The sequence below is a fragment of the Leptonychotes weddellii genome, chromosome 9, assembly GCF_054177405.1.
Source record: "Leptonychotes weddellii isolate Sample4059 chromosome 9, ASM5417740v2, whole genome shotgun sequence".
Classification (NCBI taxonomy): Eukaryota; Metazoa; Chordata; class Mammalia; order Carnivora; family Phocidae; genus Leptonychotes; species Leptonychotes weddellii.
In genome coordinates this window covers 93282396-93303052 of record NC_138377.1, presented here as the reverse complement: position 1 = coordinate 93303052, position 20657 = coordinate 93282396, and the positions used below count along the sequence as shown (strand labels likewise).

The 20657-nt window shown below is 51.7% G+C and overlaps 1 protein-coding gene across 5 annotated transcripts in view; it reads right to left on the bottom strand.

Moving 5' to 3' along the window:
* The window catches only part of ANKDD1A (ankyrin repeat and death domain containing 1A), a 43683-nt gene extending 23278 nt beyond the window's left edge, over window positions 1-20405 (bottom strand). Inside the window, exons 1-8 of one of the 5 annotated variants that reach the window (XM_081831247.1) lie at window positions 20102-20405; window positions 16685-16788; window positions 14528-14626; window positions 11332-11430; window positions 7202-7306; window positions 6387-6485; window positions 2028-2126; window positions 1542-1640 (exon numbers count right to left, since the gene is read on the bottom strand). In XM_081831247.1, the coding sequence (XP_081687373.1) occupies window positions 1542-1640; window positions 2028-2126; window positions 6387-6485; window positions 7202-7306; window positions 11332-11430; window positions 14528-14626; window positions 16685-16788; window positions 20102-20135 (738 nt within the window). In that variant the 5' untranslated portion in view covers window positions 20136-20405. The remainder of the gene's footprint in view (window positions 1-1541; window positions 1641-2027; window positions 2127-6386; window positions 6486-7201; window positions 7307-11331; window positions 11431-14527; window positions 14627-16684; window positions 16789-20101) is intronic. The other 4 variants (XM_081831246.1, XM_031029772.2, XM_031029770.2 and 1 more) reach the window with 4 other exon arrangements.
* Between the last annotated feature and the right edge of the window lie 252 nt (window positions 20406-20657).

Genomic DNA, 20657 nt, shown 5'->3' with positions numbered 1-20657 from the left:
AGTTTTAAAACCAGGACGGTATGGGGTAAACTGGGACGAGCTGGTCACCCTCCCAAAGTCCTATCTGAACTGAGTACACAGGGTGAGTGGGAACCAGTCCACCTCCCAATGGCAAATGTACTCCCTTTGGGTTAGCCCCCACTCCAGAGACCCTGTGAGGGGTGGGGGTGTCCAGGTAGAATGTGCCCACTACCAGAAACCTCAAGCCATGGCAAGAGCACAAGGCCCAGTGCAGTGGGCAGCTCTAGCCCTGCCAATGACCACCAGCTGGACACGATCTCCCCAGTCCCTAAACTCCTATGCTGCTGCTGCTGGGGAGATGGCCTTGACATTTCACTTCTTGTGCCCCCTTCCAGTCCTGAGCACTGTGCTGGGCACAGAGACACGGTTGCTGCCCAAAGAGCAACACTGTGCCAATGGAAGGACCTAGCTGGGTGCCCTGGGGCAGCTGCTTCCACCCTCTGGGTGGGCCTTGGTGTCATCCCGACACCCTGGGGAAGCAAGGTGTACCTGCTAGGGGAGTTCTGCAAATTAAGTGTTTTGTGACTTATAAAGTATTATTCACATCGAAGGGGGGGGGGTTAACATTGATATTATTATTGAATTTACGTTTGTCATTTTGCTACTTATTTTCTGTATGTCTCCTGTCTTTTTTGTTCTTCGTTTCTCCTTGGTTGCCTTCTTTTGTGTTAAATATTTCTAGCATACTATTTTAATTCCTGGGCTTTTTCACTATTTTTGCTAGCATATTTTATTTATTATTATTGCTTTATTATTGAAATTTAGAACAAATAGAGAATTCCAGACCCTGAAGCCATGCAATCAGCCAAGACAGATTATTTGTCATTGATCTAAAAGTAAAAAGCCAAACAAAACAAAAACGCCCACTCCCTAAGTCCACAACGCCCCTTTTTCCAGGACACGGAGAGAATTTCCAGTGGCTGACTTAAGGAGTCAGTAGTGAGAGAGAGAAGAGGCCTGCCCCAGGCTCCAGCTCCGGGGGCTGGTGGGGCTCCTGCACAGACAGGGCAAACCTTCCAGGCCATGAGCTCTGCAGTCCGGGGAATAGGCTTTTCAGACTCAGCTTTGCTTCTTGCCAGCTTGTGACCCGTGAAAGTCACTGAATCTCTCTAAGCTTCCGTTTCTTCATCGGTATAACAGGGGTAATTTTTCTGAAGGGATTGTTATAAAGGGGACTCATGAACTACCAAGCACCCCGCAATAAGAAGACACCAACAGGTGGTGAGCTCCTAGCACGTCCCAGGCCCTGGGAGGAGTATTTACTCTTCACAGCATTGTACAAACATGACTACGTAGCATCCCCCTATTATAGCTGGAAAATGAAGCTCAGAGAATTTAAGTGGCTTGGCCTCGGTCACAGAGCCCCGCAGTGGAGAAGCCAAGACCAGACCCCAGGCCTGCTGCCTGAGGGCCCCTATTCACACACGTTCAGGAATCACTGTGGCTGCTACCGTGGGCACGGTTAGAGTTAGGCTTCAGAAGCCAAGGGCAGACATCCGTCCCGGGGGAGGACTGACTACCTGGGTGAGGGCGTTCACACAGCTCCCGGCCTCAAGGAGCAGCTGTACACAGTCAGGGTGGACACCTTCAGCCGCCACGTGCAGGGCAGTCAGACCTTCCTGAAACACACGGGGAGAGGTCTGAGGATGGCAGGGAGGCTGAGGCCAGACCCTGAGGGGAGAGGGACCCCTCCCGCTAGGGCTCCAGGGCTCTGGGAGCTCTCCATGGCCATGCTACTGAGGACAATAACCTGCATCATTATCTGTGGTTCCCTGAGCCCCATACCTGATTTTCTCACATTGAGGAGCATGTGGTACATTGACTCCCACCTCCACATCCCTGCTCACGTTCTCCCCCTCCAAGCTGCCTCACCCCCTGCTCTCTGTCTATTCCTTCTTACTCCAGGAAGCCTCTAGCAGGGGAAAATCAGGCTGCACCTCGGGCCGTCCGTTCCTCGAAAGCAGGGAGCGAGCGAGCATCTCTGCATCCTCTGGGTGATGACTCACCGCGTTCTGCTCCTCCAGGTCCAGCCTGATGTCCACGAGCCGCCGCAGCACAGCCAGGTGGCCCTGGCCGGCAGCCAGGTGAAGGGCCGTGTTCCCCTCCTGCAGGCAGAAGGGCTCCCGAGGGACCGGTAGAATCATAGACCCTTCAAGGCCCTGGGGACCTGCTGGAAATGCCCCTCATTGTATAGACATGGAAGCTGAGGTCCAGAAAGGGGAAGTGACACATCGGGGGTCACAGAGCGAGTCGATGAAAAACTGCAGCCCCAAACCCTGGGCCAATGTCTCCCTGCCTGTGAGAAGTGTGCCCCAAACTACAACCAGGGGCACTTACAAGGGCCAAGTCCTGGTCTTTCCTCACACTTGAAGGCAGACACAATACTTGGGGGGAAAAACAATCCCTACTTTCCATGCCCCTGTCCAAAGCCAGTCCCTCTTTGAGCCATCCTCAATCCATCCCCTTCCCTTGCTCAAGACCACAGCTCCAAGGACTCTCCTTGGCACTCAGGTTGTGCCCGGGCAGCCAGCTGCATGGCCCAATTCAAGATGGTAGCTTCTCATTGAATAGTGTGGTCGCGCTGACCATACTACTTAAAACCACAACTCTGGGGACGCCTGGGTGGCTCAGTGGGTTAAGCGTCTGTCTTTGGCTCAGGTCGTGATCTCGGGGTCCTGGGATCAAGCCCTGTGTTGGGCTCCCTGATCAGTGGGGAGCCTGCTTCTCCCTCTCCCTCTGCCCCTCCCCCTGCTTGTGCTCTCACGCGCGTGCTCTCTCTTTCTAATAATAAAATCTTAAAATAAAACAAAACTGCAGTTCCCACCCTCTGTCCTCCTAATCCCCTGATCTTGCTGGACTTTTCTTTCTCTTTTCCCCCATAGCCCTGATAACACACTATCATTTGCTTGTATACTATGCTTATTATTTATTGTCTGACTCTTCCTGCTAGAACATAAACACCTCAAGGGCAGGGATTTCTGTCTGTTTTTGTTCTCCAATGTTTCCTCAAGTGCCTAGAATAAGGCCTGGGGCACATGGCAGACATTCAGTAAAATATTTGTTCAATGAGTAAATACTGTGATGGAGAGAATGACATGTGTCTCCTGGAACTTCAGAACCACAGGGCTGGTAATTGTCTCACACTTGAGAAGTCTAAAGGTGACTTGTGTCACTGTGGCTCCCCTGGGTGTGGCAAAGGGCACGCTGTTCTTTGTATCAGAAGTGGCTCTTGCCAAGGGCAGCCTGATGGGGTTGTCCTTAAAGGGATCTTTCTGCAGGGGCATCTGGGTGACTCAGTCAGTTAAGCATCTGACTTTTGATTTCAGCTCAGGGCATGATCTCAGGGTCATGAGATCGAGACCCATATCAGGCTCCGTGCTTGGCGGGGAGTCTGCTTCTCCATCTCCCTCTGCTCCTCTAAAAATAAATAAATCTTTTTTTTTTTTTTAAGGGAATCTTTCTGCAGAGGACAAGTGAATGGTGAAGGGGCCCCAGCAAAGAGGAGGAGAGCTGGAAGGGGCCAGCCAGAGAAGTATGTCTCTCAGGAAGAACCACACGTGGAGAACCAGAGCAGGGGCCCCTGAGGGAACCCACAAAGGCATCAGAAGGGACAAGCCAGCTTCAGCCATTCATCACGCCCAGAAGGGCTCTGGGATATATCTAGCTACACCAGTCATGGGGGCTTCTAGCTCAAGGTCTTTTCCTCCGCCCTAGCCTGTCTCAGCACCTTCCTGAGGAAGGAATCAAGACATGCACATCAGACCAGAACTCTTAAGGGCCCAGTGAGGGGGTGAACAAATACCAATGCCAAAGTGGTACTTAAAGCAGCTATAGACATACCTCCCCTCATGAGAACTCCACACATACATAAAACAACTATATCCTATGGGATCGAAGGTGAAACATTTAAATTTCTTCTATGATCATTACCACGTTGCATTAATAAATAAAAGTTAAGTTTAAAAAAATCCCCTCAATGACAACAAAATGTCCCCTGAACAGCCTTGTTTGCTTCTTGCCCACCGTCTCTGCAAATGTGCGCACAGCTGCCTACAGCTGCTGCCGGCGCGGGCCGGGCTGGGGGAGGGGGCGGCCACGGTGTGAAGTCTGTGTTCCAGGAGACACAAAGGAAGTGGTGAACCATGGGGGCCAATATGTGCCCCCAAGTAGCAGGGCTGTGAAGACAGCGGCAGGGTTTTGTTTTCCCTCTGGGTTATAAATATCCACATATTGCTCTTTTTTTTTTTTTCAAGATTTTATTTATTTATTTGACAGAAAGAGAGAAAGCGCACGCACAAGCAGAGGGAGTGGCAGGCAGAGGGAGAGGGAGAAGCAGGCTTCCCGCCGAGCAGGGAGCCGGATGCGGGGCTCGATCCTAGGACCCCGAGATCATGACCTGAGCTAAAGGCAGACACTTAACTGACTGAGCCACCCAGGCGTCCCACACACATCTTGCTCTTTGAAGGTGCAGGTGGCACAGCCCCCCTAACAGAGCAACTCTCACTTTATCTGGGCAGGTAAGGGGCTCAGAGGCAGGAGAGCTGGGCAGAAGGAGGCCATGGCATTGGGCTCAGTGTCCTCGCCCCTCCTCCTGTGAGGATGCCCAGGCTCTCTATCTCTGGGACGCCTTGTCAGCAGCCCCCTCGATATTCCCAGGGGATTTAATCACTCCCTCTGGACTCTCAAAGCCTCCCTAACATCACAACACCTGTGGCGTGCCCTGTGTTGTCACAGGACCATCTTAGCAGGCTGTGGGGTCCTAGCAGGCGTCAGACCTTTAACGGCACTGGGTCTTGAAAAGCATATTATTATGCCTCCTGCCCAAATGAAATTCAAAACGAAAACATCTTTCACCTGAAAATACAAAACTTAACAGGGGCATGCAATTTTTTTTAAAAAGAATTTTTTATTTATTCATTTGAGAGAGAGTGAGTGAGAGCACAAGCAGGGGGGAGGGGCAGAGGGAAAGGGAGAAGCAGACTCCCCGCTGAGCAGGGAGCCCAAAACAGGGCTAGAGCCCAGGACCCCGGGATCTCGACCCGAGGCAAAGGCAGACGCTTAACTGACTGAGCCACCCAGGCGCCAATAGGGTCATGCAATTTTAAAAGCTTCTTTCTAGAATTTCTGACTGCAACATTCTGGGTAAGCTCATCAAAGCTGGGCTTTGCTTGTTTTCCAGTTTTGGTGTTCCTGCCCTCCTGGCACCCTGAATATAATCGTGTTTTAACCTCCGAGGTAGAAGCACCCTGGCAGGAGCTGTCCTTCACTCCTCTCTGTACTCCCACAGTTCTTGGCCCACATCCTACACAGTTTAGTCCAGAGCATGACCTGCTCAGCCCATTTCCAGAATGAAGGAAATCAGCCTGATCTGATTCTCAGGACCAAAAGGATGAGTGTAGACAGGTGAATTCGGTGCAAACCCCAAGGGCTTAGTGCCCCAGGAGGCAGCTTGAAGAGAGGGAGCTGCCCAGGGCTGGGTATCAGGTTGCTGGTTCCAAACCCAGCCCAACCTTTGTCTTGCTGTGTGACCCTGGCTAAAGCATCCCCCTCTCTGGACCTCCGATCTATAAAATGAGAAGGTTGATTGGTCCTCAATGAAGGACACTTCCAGTTCTAATACCCTGTGTGCATTTGCCTGTCACTAGCTTATAAACAGAACTCCTCTATCCTGGCCAAGAACATTAATCAGAAGATTAATAATGGAGTCTGTCCCTTTACTGGAAGTGTTGTTTAGAATTTGCTGCAACATACTTGCCTAATGATTCACAATGGCCCACTGAAATGAGTCATTTTCAGGGTAGTCCCCTCAGGCCCAGCCCTCACCTCTCCTCAGATTGATGAAATCCTGCTTGAAGCTCTCCACCCTGAACCAACTGTTCCCTACTCCGGGCTCTCATCCCACTTTTGCCATGACCATAGTAGATGACTAAATGACAAAGAGTAAATAACCAGCGGGTGCGTGGCCACCCGCCCCCTCAACTCTTCCTCTTACCTGAAACAACAGACAACCCCAACGGCATCACAGTCCTGCTCAAACCCATTCCAGGCAGTACCACCAGCCAACAGATTTGCCATCCCAGCTCCCCACACCTGATCACAGCTTTCTACTAGGGTGGCAGCTCGGGTTCCTTGGATGAAAAACTGTGTCTTGGATATCTTTGAGCTCCTCACACGCAGCACGGGACAGGCCCATAGCGTGTGCTTGAAAAATGGCTGCAGGATGAATATCCAACCCTCTCTGTCCTTGAGCCGCCTGCCCTTCCAACATCCTGGAGTCAGAAGTAGGCACAGGTCAGCTGCCAGAGAGCGCCCACCCCGGTCAGGAGCCCAGAGCTTGGACCTCCCCTGGGACCCAGTTACAGTACCTTGTCTTTCACACTGTGGTCACAGCCAGAGCCCACAAGGAAGTCAAGAGCATCCAGCTGCCCGTGTTCAGCAGCCCGATGGAACGCCGTCCTTCCCAGCTGACCGGGGAGGGGAAGAAAGTGACCCTTCTGTACTCTGTAGGAGGCACGCCCACACTGCCCACCTAGCCAACCACTCAGGGCTTGCAGGGGACTCTCCTGCCCCAGTAACTCTCCCTTCCCCTCGTCCTACTACCTTACCTGGAAAGCCTAGACCCAACTTTCCAACAAGACCCACGGGGTGGGTTCCTCCCCCACTGAAATCCTTCTGTGGCTCCCTGCTGTCTACTGAATAAAGGACAGATTCCTGAGGCTTGAGGTCAATGGAGATTTCCATGAGGGGCTCCCAACACGGCCCTGGCTCTCACTCCCAACATTCCAGTCCATCTGAACTCACATGCAAAGGGCCCTTTTCACCTCTAAAGCTCTGACAATGCTCTTCTCTCTATTTACAAAATCTCCCTGCTTTCCAATCTTACCAACAAAATCCAGGTCACTCACTAAATGCCACCTCATCCAGGAAGCAGAAAGCAATAGCTCCCGTCTCTAACCTATCTAGTTAGTCCTCATCAGAACCTCTCTGAGGGAACTGACCATTTTCCTCCTATGTCCCGCTCATTTGTGCTCTAACACCCTTTCTAGGCCAGCAGTTCCCTGAGGTGGGGTCCAGTCTGCACTACTCACAGCTCAAAGGATGCACTCAAGGAATGGGCAAGAGTGGCCCCAGGAGCCCCAAACCCAATGGGAAGGACAAGCAGCCTCGAGGCCACTCTCACCTTGTCAGCATGGTCCAGGGGCACATCCTCCAGGTCCTCCATTATGAACGCCAGCACCGGCATGTGGCCTTTTTGGGCTGCACAGTGTAGTAAGGTCAGGCCGTCCTGGAAACGAGGTAGTAGACCAGGGTGGTCCCTACAGTCTATGAAGGGGGGCCCTTCTCACACCCTGGCTGTCTCCCAAACGGTGAGTGTTTGCAATCCAGAACACAGCTTTCCCACGGAAACAACACAGTATGTAAATGGGGATGGACCCCTGAGCCACCCACGGGTGCCCCACTCAGCCTCAGAGGGGCTGGTGGGAGTCAGGATGCCAGAGTTCAAATCCCAGCTCCAGCATTGATCAGCAATGCAGTGTGGTCTTGACCAAGTTATGTGTACCTTCATGAGCCTCCATTTTCTCCTAGGTCAAACCAGGATAACCCCTGACTACCTCAGTTGGTGGCTGAGGGGGCATCACCTACAGGAAGTCTTTTTATACGCTGAAAAATAACTCAGGATGTAAGGTGAGGTTGTATAGCACTAACAGTCCCCAGAATACCCCTCACAGGACATTATTACAAGGTTACAACATCTGCTCGCCTTGATACGGCCCCAAATGAGAAAAGAGGTGACTAAGTGCCCAGGATCTGTCTCTAGGAGGTCACCTCCTAACCTTCCAGGGAGGGCTGAGAGCTGATGGAATCTACAGAGACGAGGTGTTAAAAAAGGAGAAAGTAGACTCACAATGGAGTCACTTGTGCTAAGGCCCACCCACATCACCAAACCGAGACTTAATATCTAACCCAACTGCAACTTCAGCCTCTCCCAGATAAGTAATCTTAACCAGTCAGTCTGGAATTTCCTGGTCAACACGAGGGAGGAAATCCACCTGACAGACACCCCCACTGGCCCCCAAAGGAAGGTGATCTTGCCTAAAACAATCCACTCTTTGCTAGAATAACTTCCTTGCCCCACTGTCTTTTGCCTATAAAAGTCTTTCATTTTGTACAGCTCCCCAGAGCTCCTTTCTATTTGCTAGATGGGATGCTGCCCAATTCATGAATCATTGAATAAAGCCAATTAGATCTTTAAATTTACTCACTTGAATTTTGTTCTTTAACAGAGGGGAAGTGGCCAGGGTGGGAAGAGGCGTAGGCTGGAAGAAGGTCTCTTGGCCCCAGAAGCAATATTTAAGTGAGGGACGTTTGCAAATCCTATGTTTATAGCCCAGAGCTTCTACCAAGGCCTTGCATTATAGCTGGAGTGTTTGGAGTCTTGTTTTTCAAATAGATTGCAACCATCGATGGGTCATAAAAATCAATATATTGAATGATGTTGTACATCTTGACAGTAGTTTGGATTACACTGGAGTAAAATTTGTCAAATCTCAGTGAATATAAACTTAAGATTTTTGTATTTCATTTTAGATAAAGAAATTGAATTCTAGTTAATATTATGCATGCTGAAGTATTTAGAGGGAAGTATAGTGATGTCTGTAATTTATTTTGAAATGCTTCCAAAATTTATAAAGAACTCTAAAAGCTCATTAATGAGCTATTAAACAACTCAATTAAAAAATCATTTGGACACAAGGAAGGTATATGGATGGCAAATAAGCACATAAAAAGATACCTAACATCATTAGTCATTATTGAAATGCAAATTAAAACTACAAAGAGTTTCTAACAATAGAGTATGGAAAGGGGAAAAATGCTAACATTCCAGTGGAGAAACCTGGCCGACACCACTTTACCCACGTGATTAAGTGTGAAATTATGGTTTATAGTAAGAAATATGTATTTGGTCTTCATCCTATTTCTGTTAACAGAGGTCCTAAAACCCTTGGTATTTTCTAAGTGTACAGAGTGATTAAGGTCTATTGTTATGTTAATTTGGTGACAAGGGAAGCCCAAGGTAACCTGAAGATGGGGGCTGGTTGCCGGGGAAACCAACTCAATTAGAGGGTTAGAACTTTCAGTCCCACCCCCTGACCTCCAGGGAGGGGAGAGAGGCTGGAGGTTGAGTCAATCACCAATGACCAAGGATTTAATCTATCAAGTCTATGAAATGAAGCCTCCATAAAAATGCAAAAGGACAGCATTGGGAGAACTTGCAGGTTGGTGAACAAGAATGCATCCACGTGCCGGGTCCCACGCTCCACAAGGACAAAAGTTCCTTTGTTGGGGACCTCACCCTCTGTGTCTCTTCATCTGGCTATTAATTTGTGTCCTTTAATATCCTTTGGAATAAATTTGTGATCTAGTGAGTAAACTGGTTTCCTGAGTTCTGTGAGCCCCTCTAGCAAATTAACCAACCTTAAGAAGGAGGTCGTGGGAACCTCTGATTTATAGCCAGTCGGTCGGAAGCCCAGGTGATAGCGTGGACTTGGGATTGGCTTCTGAAATGGGGGTGGTCTTGTGGGACTGAGTCCTTAACCAGTGGAATCTGATGATATCTCCAGGCAGATAGTGTTGGAATTGGGTTAAATTTGTGGGATACCCAGTCAGTGTCCATGGAGAATTGAACTAATTGCTTGTGATATGGAAAAAACACACACATTAGAATTGGTGTCAGAACTGGATCAAGGTAACATCACCAGTGACAGGCCATATTGGTATTGATAAAGTTAATTCTTACATTGAGACCTACAAAATAGAGGCTGCCCCAGTGACCTGGCCCAGGTCACAAATCTAATCCTACCTCTGGGGCACCTGGGGGGCTCAGTCAGTTAAGCATCTGCCTTCAGCTCAGGTCATGATCTCAGGGTCCTGGGATCGAGCCCTGCTTCGGGCTCCCTGCTCAGCTCAACTTTTCCCTCTCCCTCTGCTCCTCTCCCCTGCTCATGTTCTCTCTTTCTCTCAAATAAATACATATATATACATATATGTATATGTGTGTGTGTATATATATATATATATATATGTATAAACCTACCTCAGCCTGCACTTACAGGAAACCTAACATACGCCAATGACAACCTAACATACACTCAGCCGTACTAACTCCCCCTACCCTAGAAAACAGGACCCGCTAGCCTTACAAGGAAATCCCCCTCCCTAGCAGCCAATCCTGCCATTTCTGTTGTTGCTTTGGGGGGCTCTACAAAATTTGCTCTTGCCCCAAATCCCTCCAGAAGAGTGCTCAACTACTTTGAAGGGCTGTAGTCCCTCAATCCAGGAAAGGTTTTCTTTTGAATAAAGGACATCAAACTCACTACTAAACTATTTGCATTTTGGGGGCTCCTGGCTGGCTCAGTTGGTAGAGCATGTGACTCTTGATCTTGGGGTCATGAGTTGGAGCCCCACGTTGGGCACAGAGTTTACTTACTTAATTAATTAAATTGTTTTTGTTTTGTCATTGCATAGTGTCCTATGCCCCCTGATAGGAGTCAGTGAAGGGCGCTGACCCCCGAAAAGGTAAGCCACCAGTGCAGAGAAGCCCAGCACTCTGACTCACTGGTGCTTCCTCCCTCATACCACAGAGCACCCCAATGAGCAGTGAGGGAGCGCCAGGCTCCCTAACGTGCCAGGCACTGAGCCAGATACTTTATAGACAGCACTGAGCTGCTCCCTCAGCTCAGAGGTGAGTACTAGCATCCCCATTTTCCAAGGTGAAAACTGAGGCTCAGGATGCTTAAGTAATTTGCCCAAGGTCCCAGGACCAGAACTTTGCTCCTTCCACCCCACTGCACCACAAGGGAGGCAGGGCCGAGGGGGAGGTGGGAGGAGGCCCCAGCCTCTGTCTCCTTAAATCGTCTAACCACCTTCTGGGGTGTTACTTTGATTCCTCTTGTGTGAATAAGGAGGCTGCCCAGAGGGCTAGCGACTGTCCCAACATGACAGAGTGGTAAAGGGTCAGGGGCACCAAAAGAAAGAGGCTTTTAATGCCGAAGGGAGAGGCACCCCAGCACTTCTCCCGGCCCCAGTGGAAACAGCTAGCATCCCAACTTCACAGGGCTGAGTTCAGCTGGGGCTTCTGGAGCGTTCTCAGAAGGCAAGGCAAGCTGGGACGGCAGAGCCACGTGGGGAGTAAGACGGGGCAGAGCTGGGGGTAGATGGCAGAGGTGGGGGCACACCAGTGCAGCAGGGCCAAGGAAACAGAGAGGGCAGGGGCTTGGGGAGCAAGGGGGCTGCCAGCTGAGGCCTTACCTTGTTCTCACAGTGGATCTTGGCCCCAGAGTTGACCAGAATCTGGAGGATCCGTAAGTGGCCGAACCAGGCAGACAGGAGAAGCGCGTTCATCCCAAACTGGGGGAGAGGACACGGGGAGGAGGGGAGGTGAATGTGAGCAGGTGTGGCTGTGCCACCTGGGCCCATGTCTGCACTGAAAATGATACAACCATAAGGGACCATAAGTGCCACCCAGGCCAGGGAGCACCAAGGTTAAGGAATGTCAAAACCATGGCATTTTTTTATTTTTTATTTTTTAAATTTTTAAAAAAATATTTTATTTATTGGGATGCCTGGGTGGCTCAGTCAGTTAAGCGTCTGCCCTCAGCTCAGGTCCTGGGATCAAGTCCCACATACGGCTCTTTGCTCAGTGCAGAGCCTGCTTCTCCCTCTGCTCCCTCCCCCACCCCTACCCCTGCTTATGCACTCTCTCTCTCTGACAAATAAATAAACAGAATCTTAAAAAAAAAAAAAGACATTTTTATTTATTTGAGAGAGAGCACGAGTGGGGGGAAGGGGCAGGGGCAGAGGAAGAAGCAGACTCCCCACAGAGCTCAATCCCAGGACCCTGGGATCATGACGTGAGCCGAAGGCAGACGCTTCACAGACTGAGCCACCCAAGCACCCCTCCACGGCATTTTTTTTTTTTAAATAGAGGCTGAGACACTATTGCAAACTTTTGTTTTTGCTAAATAAAATTTAAAAATAGGGGCGCCTGGGTGGCTCAGCCAGTTGAGCATCCAAGTCTTGATTTCTGCTCAGGTCATGATCTCCTGGGTCATGAGACTGGCCCCACATCAGGCTCTGTGCTGGGCGTGGAGCCTGCTTGGGCTTCTCTCTCTCCCTCTCCCTCTGCCCCTCCCCCGCTGGTGCTGTCAATAAATAAATAAATATATATATATATATATATAAAACAGCTACCATCTATTCTCCCCATCACTTAATAAAGAAGAAACATTTTAACATAAAAAATTTGGGAGGAACTAATCACAGAATATGCTCTTTCCAAATACAGCTTCATGAAAAACACACTACATTGTTCTTATTTTCTGATTTGCTATGGCTGGTGAAGACCTCATCCTGGACTGGTGTTTGGGAGCCCACTGTTTGACTATCCTACAGGACAGCCTCCAGGCAGATGGCTTAAGCCTACAGACACCTCACCCCTCACAAGACATGCACTGCACTAACAACCACTGCTCACTGTTGGAAAGTCCCTCCTTCCTCTGCACTGAAATCTGCCTCCCTGTACCTTCCACCCCACCGGCGCTTTGCAGCAACTGAGAATATGTCTGGGCCCTTTTCCGATGATGGCCCAGGATGCTCTTCCTCAACATCTGTGAAGTACTGAGGGATCAAGAGAGCCCCTTCACCAACCTGTGCCTTCATGGGGTTCTGCCTATGACCCCGCACTGGGTAGAATCTCAGTGACTGTGGCCTGGCTGGCTGAGGGAGAGAATGAACACACACAGGGCAGAGTCCATGGGGAGAAGCCCATAGAAGCCTGGGAATGAAAAGGGTCAAGGCTCAGGGCTGGGGGAGCCAGAGCCTCCTGCCAGTGGGAACCCCAGGGATATTTCTTTTTTTCTTTTTTTTTTTTTTTAAAGATTTTATTTATTTATTTCAGAGAGAGCACATGAGAGGGGGGAGGGGCAGAGGGAGAAGCAGACTCCCTGCCGAGCAGGGAGCCCGATGCGGGACTCGATCCTGGGACTCCAGGATCATGACCTGAGCCGAAGGCAGTCGCTTAACCAACTGAGCCACCCAGGCGCCCCCCCAGGGATATTTCTGCATCCTAGTTCCAAGAACTGTCCAGGACAGAGCCCTATGGCATATCTCTCGAGAGCTTCCCCCCAACAGCAGGATCTCCCTCTCTTGTCTCCCCCCACCCTTCTACTAACTAAAGTAGGCATGCCCATCAGCTTTCTTATTTTTCAAAATATATTACTATTTGCAAAGGAAACAGAAGATTTATAAAAGCACTGTCTCTTACTATCCTCCCTCATATCTTCTTTTCTCACCGATTCCCTCAAGGAAGAAATAACAAGAGCACAGTGGTGATAGTGGGGGGTCTTTGTGGGCAAAGGCCTGTTGCATGAGGTTCCAGTATTTTATCAGGAAACTCAGGCTAAGGATCCCAGACATTCTCCTTCCAGAGTCCCCTCTAAATGAGGCCTAAGCAAATGCAGAGAGATAGGGCGGGAGTGGGGAGGTAGGTGTTGCTGCCCCACGCCCAGCCCCAGCTTGTCATCAAGCTCCCCTTCATGCTGGGGCCTGGGAGCAGAGAGAGGCCAGGGCAAAGAACGGTATTTCTGTGAAAGGTATATCTCTGCAGGGAAGTTCGTAATTCTTTAAAATTTTTTAAATTTAGACTCTTAAATGTACCCCTGTCAAATGTCATTGGTAGACCCAGTTCTTTGCCAAACCTATAGAAATGATTTTGTAGACCCTGTTATTCTTCAGCGCTCTCTCTCAGCAACGTGTTGCCTGCCAATTTGTTAAGTAAGACTGTTAGTCTTTTTTTTTTTTTTTTAAGATTTATCTATTTATTTGAGAGAGAGAGCACGCACACAGGCAGAAAAGACAGAGGGAGAAAGAGTCCTAAGCTGACTCCCTGTTGAGCACAGCCCGCTGCAGGGTCCGACCCGGGGCGATCTCACCACCCTGAGATCAGACCTGAGCGGAAACCAAGAGTTGGTTGCTTACCTTACTGCGCCACCCAGGAGCCCCAGACTGTTAGCCTTCACTCACGTCTCTGGTTAAAATGTTAGCGAGGGCAGAGCCTTGTGTCATATCATGAGAGACCTACCTCCTGATGATTTTATTAATAAGTCCTTTATCAATCCATCCAATTATCTGTTCTACAGCCCATATCTCTCCCTGTTCATATGGTATCATGAGGGACTGAAAAGGCTCTCTGAGAACTAAAATAACTCTTGAAAATGGAGAGATTTTACGGCTGTACAAGGGAAAACTGGGATCAGTACAGTGGCACTGGCCCCTGAAGATGGATTCCCTGTCCACCCTGCACCCTGTGTTTGCATGTCAGGGCCACCTCCACAAGGACAGCGGACTCAGACCCAGAGAGAGCTCTGGGGCTCCTCCCCCCCCCCGGGACAGACAGACAGACAGACATGCACACAGGCACAGGGCGCCTGTAAGAGCGGCCCCATACCGCATCCTCATCGTCCACAGCAACCTCGTGCTCCAGCAGCAGCCGGACAGCTGGCTCGTGCCCGGCGCCTGCAGCCCAGTGCAGGGCCACCCTGCCCACCTGCCGGGAGGGAGAGAAGGGCTTGGGGCGCCAGCTGCCTGCCTGGCCCACCTCCCCTCACCCCCTCCCCATCTCCCCAGCCGCAGGACAGCTGGTCTGGTGGTGACAAGCGGGCGGGACCCGAGCCCCACTCAGGCCCCCTCCTCCTCCTCCACAAGGCAGCAGCTGAAACGAACGTAGTCAAACACCATGACTAGACCCATCTGTCCCCCACCTAAAACTTCACAGCTTCCCACTGCTCTTGGGACAAACTCCTCACCCTGGGCCCTGGCCACCAAGACTCAGAAATGCCAGACTACTCCCCCTCGCCCTGTCTTTGTTCCTGCTGGACAGCCACCTGTCAGAGGACTACTGTCCTAGTCCTTGAGGGTCCCTGACTGCCTGGGTTCTGTCCCCTCCTTCCTTCAGAACGGGCTGAAGGGGCCGATCCCTCACCCCGTCGTCGGACCACCCTGGAAGTTCATCATGGTCTTTGGCCTCCACACATCTGAGCAGGCCTGGGGGAATCCTGCCTCCTCTGACCCATGAACCATAGTTTTTAGCTTCCCAGGGGACAACGAAAGGGAACGCTAATTTTCTGTGTGGTCTTTCTTCCTTGGAATTTCTGCCCCTACTGTCCCCTCTGCCTGTCTTCACCTGACAAAAATGCCACTTCCTCGAGAAGCCTTCCCTGACTGCTGCAGGGAGGACGGGCCCCCTCTGACCTCCACATGCTCTCAGCTTATCACAGTGGGAATGAACTGTTTGTGAGACACTCTGTTTGTCTTCTCCCTAACCAGACAATCAGCTCCAGAGTGTAGGGACCATATCTGCCATGGGCTCTGCTCTGTCCCCAGCACCTAGCACAGTGCTGGCAAAGGGGAAGCCCCTTAGAAATACTGAATGAATGAATGAATGAATGAGATGAGTAAATGACAGAATCTGGCATTAGTATCCTACTACATTCTTTAAGTCCCTGCTTCCTTGCAAGTGTTTGTCCAGTGGAGACTGAGGCTTCAGTTATGAATAAAATGCTGTGTGACCTAAGGTGACTTGCTATCCCCATCTGTGCCTATCTGGATCTATAAATAGGATCGACATTTCCTGTCTCCCTCACCTCTCCAGGGGTGAGGGAGGACCAGCAGGAAGCAGGTGGAGGAGTGCTCTGAAAACCAAGCTGCACCAGACACACCTGAGAATTCCTGTTACTATCACTGAGCCCCAGACAGGCTCGGAAGACGCAAGTCACAGACCTGTCATGTCATCCCAGACAGAGCAGCCTCTGCAACAGTCAGGAATCCTACATCCAACCCCTTCAGCCTCCACTGACCTCCCATCCAGGCTGGCATCTCCTCTAAGACAAGCCTGGCAGCCAGAAGCCCCAAGGTAGAGAGAAGCTACCCTGCATGGTACCCAGGCCTATCGCCAGTGTCCCCCATTAGAGGGAATGGCTTTTCTCTCTGTCTCCTCCAGCAGGGCTATGGACCACCCCATCTGTGGCTTTTTTTGAGGCCTGATCGATGAGCTAGGTCTGTCTCCCTGCCTGGTCTTTGAGTCCCCGGAGACTTGCCTAGGCCCACAACAGTTTTACACACTCAGTGGGCGATCAGAAAACTAAGCTAAATTGCTTCCTCATGCATGCTCAGCCTCTCTTGTTCTGGCCTCTCATGGTCTCCAACCCCTGGACTTCTGACCACAAGCACCACTCGGTCTTTGTCCCTCCAGGCTTCTGTTCCTCTCTGTCCATCTGTCAGCCTCTGACTCCTGGCCTTCGACCCCCTGCCCTCCTGACTCTAACCTTTGTTCCTTGGGTGTGCCTTTCAGATGCGTGACAGGAGTGAAGAGTATGAGCTCTCAAATTGCCCAAGCCTGGCTGGGAATTCCAACCCTGACCTCGGACAAGACCACAGAGACCTTGAGACAACGTGGACAATCTAAGCCTCCCCCAAGTGAACACATGCAAATGCTCCTGCCCTGGGCTCCATGAACTGTCCCTCCCATGTGTGGGTGTCACCGTGGCTGGCACCATCCCTATCCAAGCCTGCAAGCCTCCCGATTTGGAAGAGCCCCTTGACGAACGTGGTTTCTGGCCCTGACGTTGACTCTCCTCTCGATCAGTTCCTTCATCCTCCCGATGTTGTTCCGTCGGGCGGCCTCATGGAGCTGCCTCTCCAGGGGAAGCACTAAGGGCAGAAAAGGGGATGCTGGATGAGGGAGAGGGCCCTCACACTGCATGAGGAGGAGAGGTGAACAGCTCCTCCCTGCCCTGAATGTCTCGCAGGAAGGAACTCTTCCAGCTCGGACTGGTCGTGGAGATGCCTCTCCTCCCTTTGGAGGTTGGGAACTTCCCCAGACAAGCTGCTTTTCTTCACTAACTCACCACTAGTCCACACGACCAGGCCTTAGCAAAACCCTAAAGATGGGACAGCATGGGCAAGACTGTCCACGGGAGCCAGATGTGTGCCCGTCATGGCCCTCAGAGGTCCCCCATCATCCAGTTTTTCATGACCCCAAGAGCAGCTCTTGAGGAAGGGATGGAATTCATTCCCACTGGAGTTGATAACTACCTTTCCCATGGCTTTGTCCAGTGAAGAAGGCAGCCAGGAGTTACTGAGCCACCTAATTCATCAGGCTCAGCCAAGGCCAGAGGCACATTCACCTGGCTTCTTTGTCCTTGTCCCTCCATCTCTTCTCCCTTCAACCCCAATCCTAACCAGCTGTCACCTCCCAGCTGTGGGGCCCACCCTGATTTTCCTTCTCTCAGGGCTCCTCTTGCCTCAACACTGCATCATTATCTCAGACTAGAGGGAGCTCTGAGGCCTGCCAGGAGGACCCAGGCCCGGTGACGTGGTCCAGGGCTCATCTCACCAGACCCCCACGCTGCTGTCATCCTGACTGCACTTGGCTTGTGAGGATGTCTGGTGTCCTTGGCTGAACCGCAAGCTCCCTGGGGGCCCTGGCTACACCTGACCTTTGTTGATCCACCCACACCTCACAGCAGGCCCAAAGCTGGACCTAGGGAGGGATCCATAAAACTCTGCTTCCATGAGTGACACATATCAGACTAATAGATACCCATCCCTCCCCCAGAAAGGTTTAGACACACTAGCACAAGGCACGAGTATTTGCTGGCCCTTTGCATGGTCATTACAGGGCAGATAATCTGTGGTCTAATTGCTGCCAAACCCACATCCTGTGTGTTTGGTCCAATGTGAATGTCCAGATCCAGCCCCTTTGTATATCCAGGGACAGGTGGCCAGTGTTTGGGCAGGGAACGCTAGGATGAGTTCAGGTGACAGACAGGCCTGCCATCCGTTTACTTTCCAGATATAGAAGAGGGTCCTGGGCTTTCCAGGGCCTTATAGATACAACCTAGGGACCTCGGAGCTGCTGCCCCAGGGCAATCACATGGCCCTGGGTTCAACTCTGGCGAGTCACTTCCAGGACTCCAGGCCACTTGACTTAATTATCCTGTGCTTCAGTTCCCTCATCTGCAAAATGGGGAACGTGAGCCGCCCTGTAGGGTTACAGTAATAATTAGATATAAGATATGAAAAGCCCCTAGCATGGTATCTAGCAAATAGTGCCAGCATCATCATCACTATTATTCCTATAAGGCAAAGGGTAATAAATTCTGGTGCCCCTCCAGGTGGGGTCTCCTTCACTCAGGGCCCTCTAAGCCCGTGAAATACCAACCAAGGACAGCACCCTCCCTATCCACCTCCTTGCATTGTTTTGCTCCATAGCGCCCCTCACCACAGACATATGCTATACTTACATATTTATTAGGTTCATTGTTCTGCTTCCCCCATTAGAAGCCCATGACAGGGGAGATTTTTGTCTGATTTGTTAACTGCTGTATCCCCAAATTCAGGCCCTGGCACACATTTGTTGAATGAACAAGTGATATACAAATCATTAAATCTCTTCAGGGGCCTTTGAACTATAAGATGCTGTCCGAATTAAGACTCATTAGTCCCTGGAAAATCAAACCACAAGCTCAGGCAAATGGCAGGAAAGAGGCACTGAGGGGGAGGCAGCTTCAGGTCAATATTGCACGGGGGGAGGGGGAAACACCACCTTCCAAGTGCGGTCTCCACTGCTAGTTCCACCCTTTCCAATCTCCAAAGGGGGTGCCTTTCCTGTAGGTGAGGAGAGGGCTGTTCTGGAAGAACTCTTCTCGGATCTCAAACATCTCCAGGAACCACTGAGTCCCAAGCTTTTGTTTCCTTAACCTCTTGGCTGAATGACACCAAGATCCAGGCTCAGGAAAAAGAGCTGGCACTTCAGGGGAGCTTAGAGAAGCTGGGGTTCTGGTACCCACTCTGCCACTTTCTAGCAGCAGGATCCCCGGCTAGCCATGTACCCCTTGGAGGCCTCAGTTTCTTCGGTTCTAAAAAGCAGGGGGGTGAAGAAAGTTATCTGTAGCGATCCCTTCCAGCTCTGACTCCCTTTCTCTCAGCTGAAGCCTAGAAGTGGCCTGGTTTGTGTAGGCAAACAGGCACCAGTGTGAGTGGGAGCAAGCAGACCCTGCAAGGCACCAGTGAAATCAAGCCCAATTTCATCTCTTCCATCCACCTCAACCCATGCATCCTCTTTCTGTCCACAAATACACACTGTACCCTAGCCTTGGAAACCTTCCCCATGCTGCCTCCTCTGCCCAGAATTCCCTCCCACACACCCCAATGCTCCATTGCTGCACATTCTTTAAGGCGCTCAAGAGATCCTCTGACCCAGGCAGAACCCTGCACCCTTTGAAACAGCACCTTATTAGAGCCCCTCACCGCCCCCCACTCATCCCAGTGAGGGCACTGGCACAATCCTTCTCTCCCCTCTCCCAGGGAGTGCAGCGAAAACCTATCAGGTTGGCTGATGCCCACACGAGGCCCTGGCCCTGAGCACACTCCATGAGGAATGCTCGGCCGTGTGCTCATCCCACCTGCGGCACACCCCAGTTCCTCTCCTCTGGGTTTCAGTTTCCCCATCCGGTATAGTCTTCATTCCCCACCCAACCTCAACATTCTGGGAGAGCGGGGGCCTTCAGCATTTCTACCACTTAAAGGCGTGTGACCTTGGGTAACTTATTTAACCATCCTGTGCCTCAGCTTTCTCTTCTGCAAAATGGCGGTAACAATAGATCCTACCCACAGGGCGTCTGTGAAGATCAACTAACATTCCTGTCCTGGCTCAGCCTGGCACACAAATTAAGTACCCAATACAGGATCGCATAACCCTCTTATTCGCATCAACATCTAGCTAATGTCTCCGCGGCGGCAGCTCCCTGCTTCCCGGACCCGTGGCGCCGCCGAGTCACGGAAGCGCGGCCAAAGTCCCCCCTGGCCCGGCGCGCGTTCCTCTGGACGCCACAAAGCAGCCCACGACCGAGGTGGCCGCGCGGACAGCGCCAGTCTCAGGCTTGGTCGCCCCGGCAGGAGTGCGGGAATCCTCGGGGCTCTGCCCACGCCCGCCCCAGGCCCCGCGGCGCGGCGGACTCACGGCCGTCGGTCTCCCACGCCAGGGCCTCCTCCATGCCGCCGCTCAGCAGCCCGGGGACGCGCTTCTGTCCGCCTGGGCGCGGCGCCGCGAACCGAGGGGAGGGGGCGCTGAGCCGGGGTCTGGGCGCGGGGGCTACCGGGAGCGCCGGGGTGCGCGCGGCAGCCGCTGCTCCAGACCCTTCGGTCCCGCCTGGGCCCTGGAGCACGATGTGGGCGCAGCTGCTGCGGCCTCCCTCCAGTCCCCGACCAGGCTGCAGGTGCCTGCCCACGGCTCCGCGCCTTTCACCCCCGAGGCCGGCGGGTCGGGTCGGGGCCACTCCGGGCTCTGCAGGTCCCCGGTGGGCGTGTCTCCCCCCGGAGCTGTCCCAGCCTCCTCGGCCCGTGACCTTCGTGTAAGGCCTCCCGCAGGCTCCACCCTCGGGACTCCGGAGCCTGCTCAGCTGCCCCCAGACGCCTAAAGTCAGACTCCAAAGCCTTGGGCAGGCATTTAAGGAACAGACACCTCAGCAAGCCTGTAAGCATATGAAGAGATGGTGAGATTTATTCATGATCAGAAA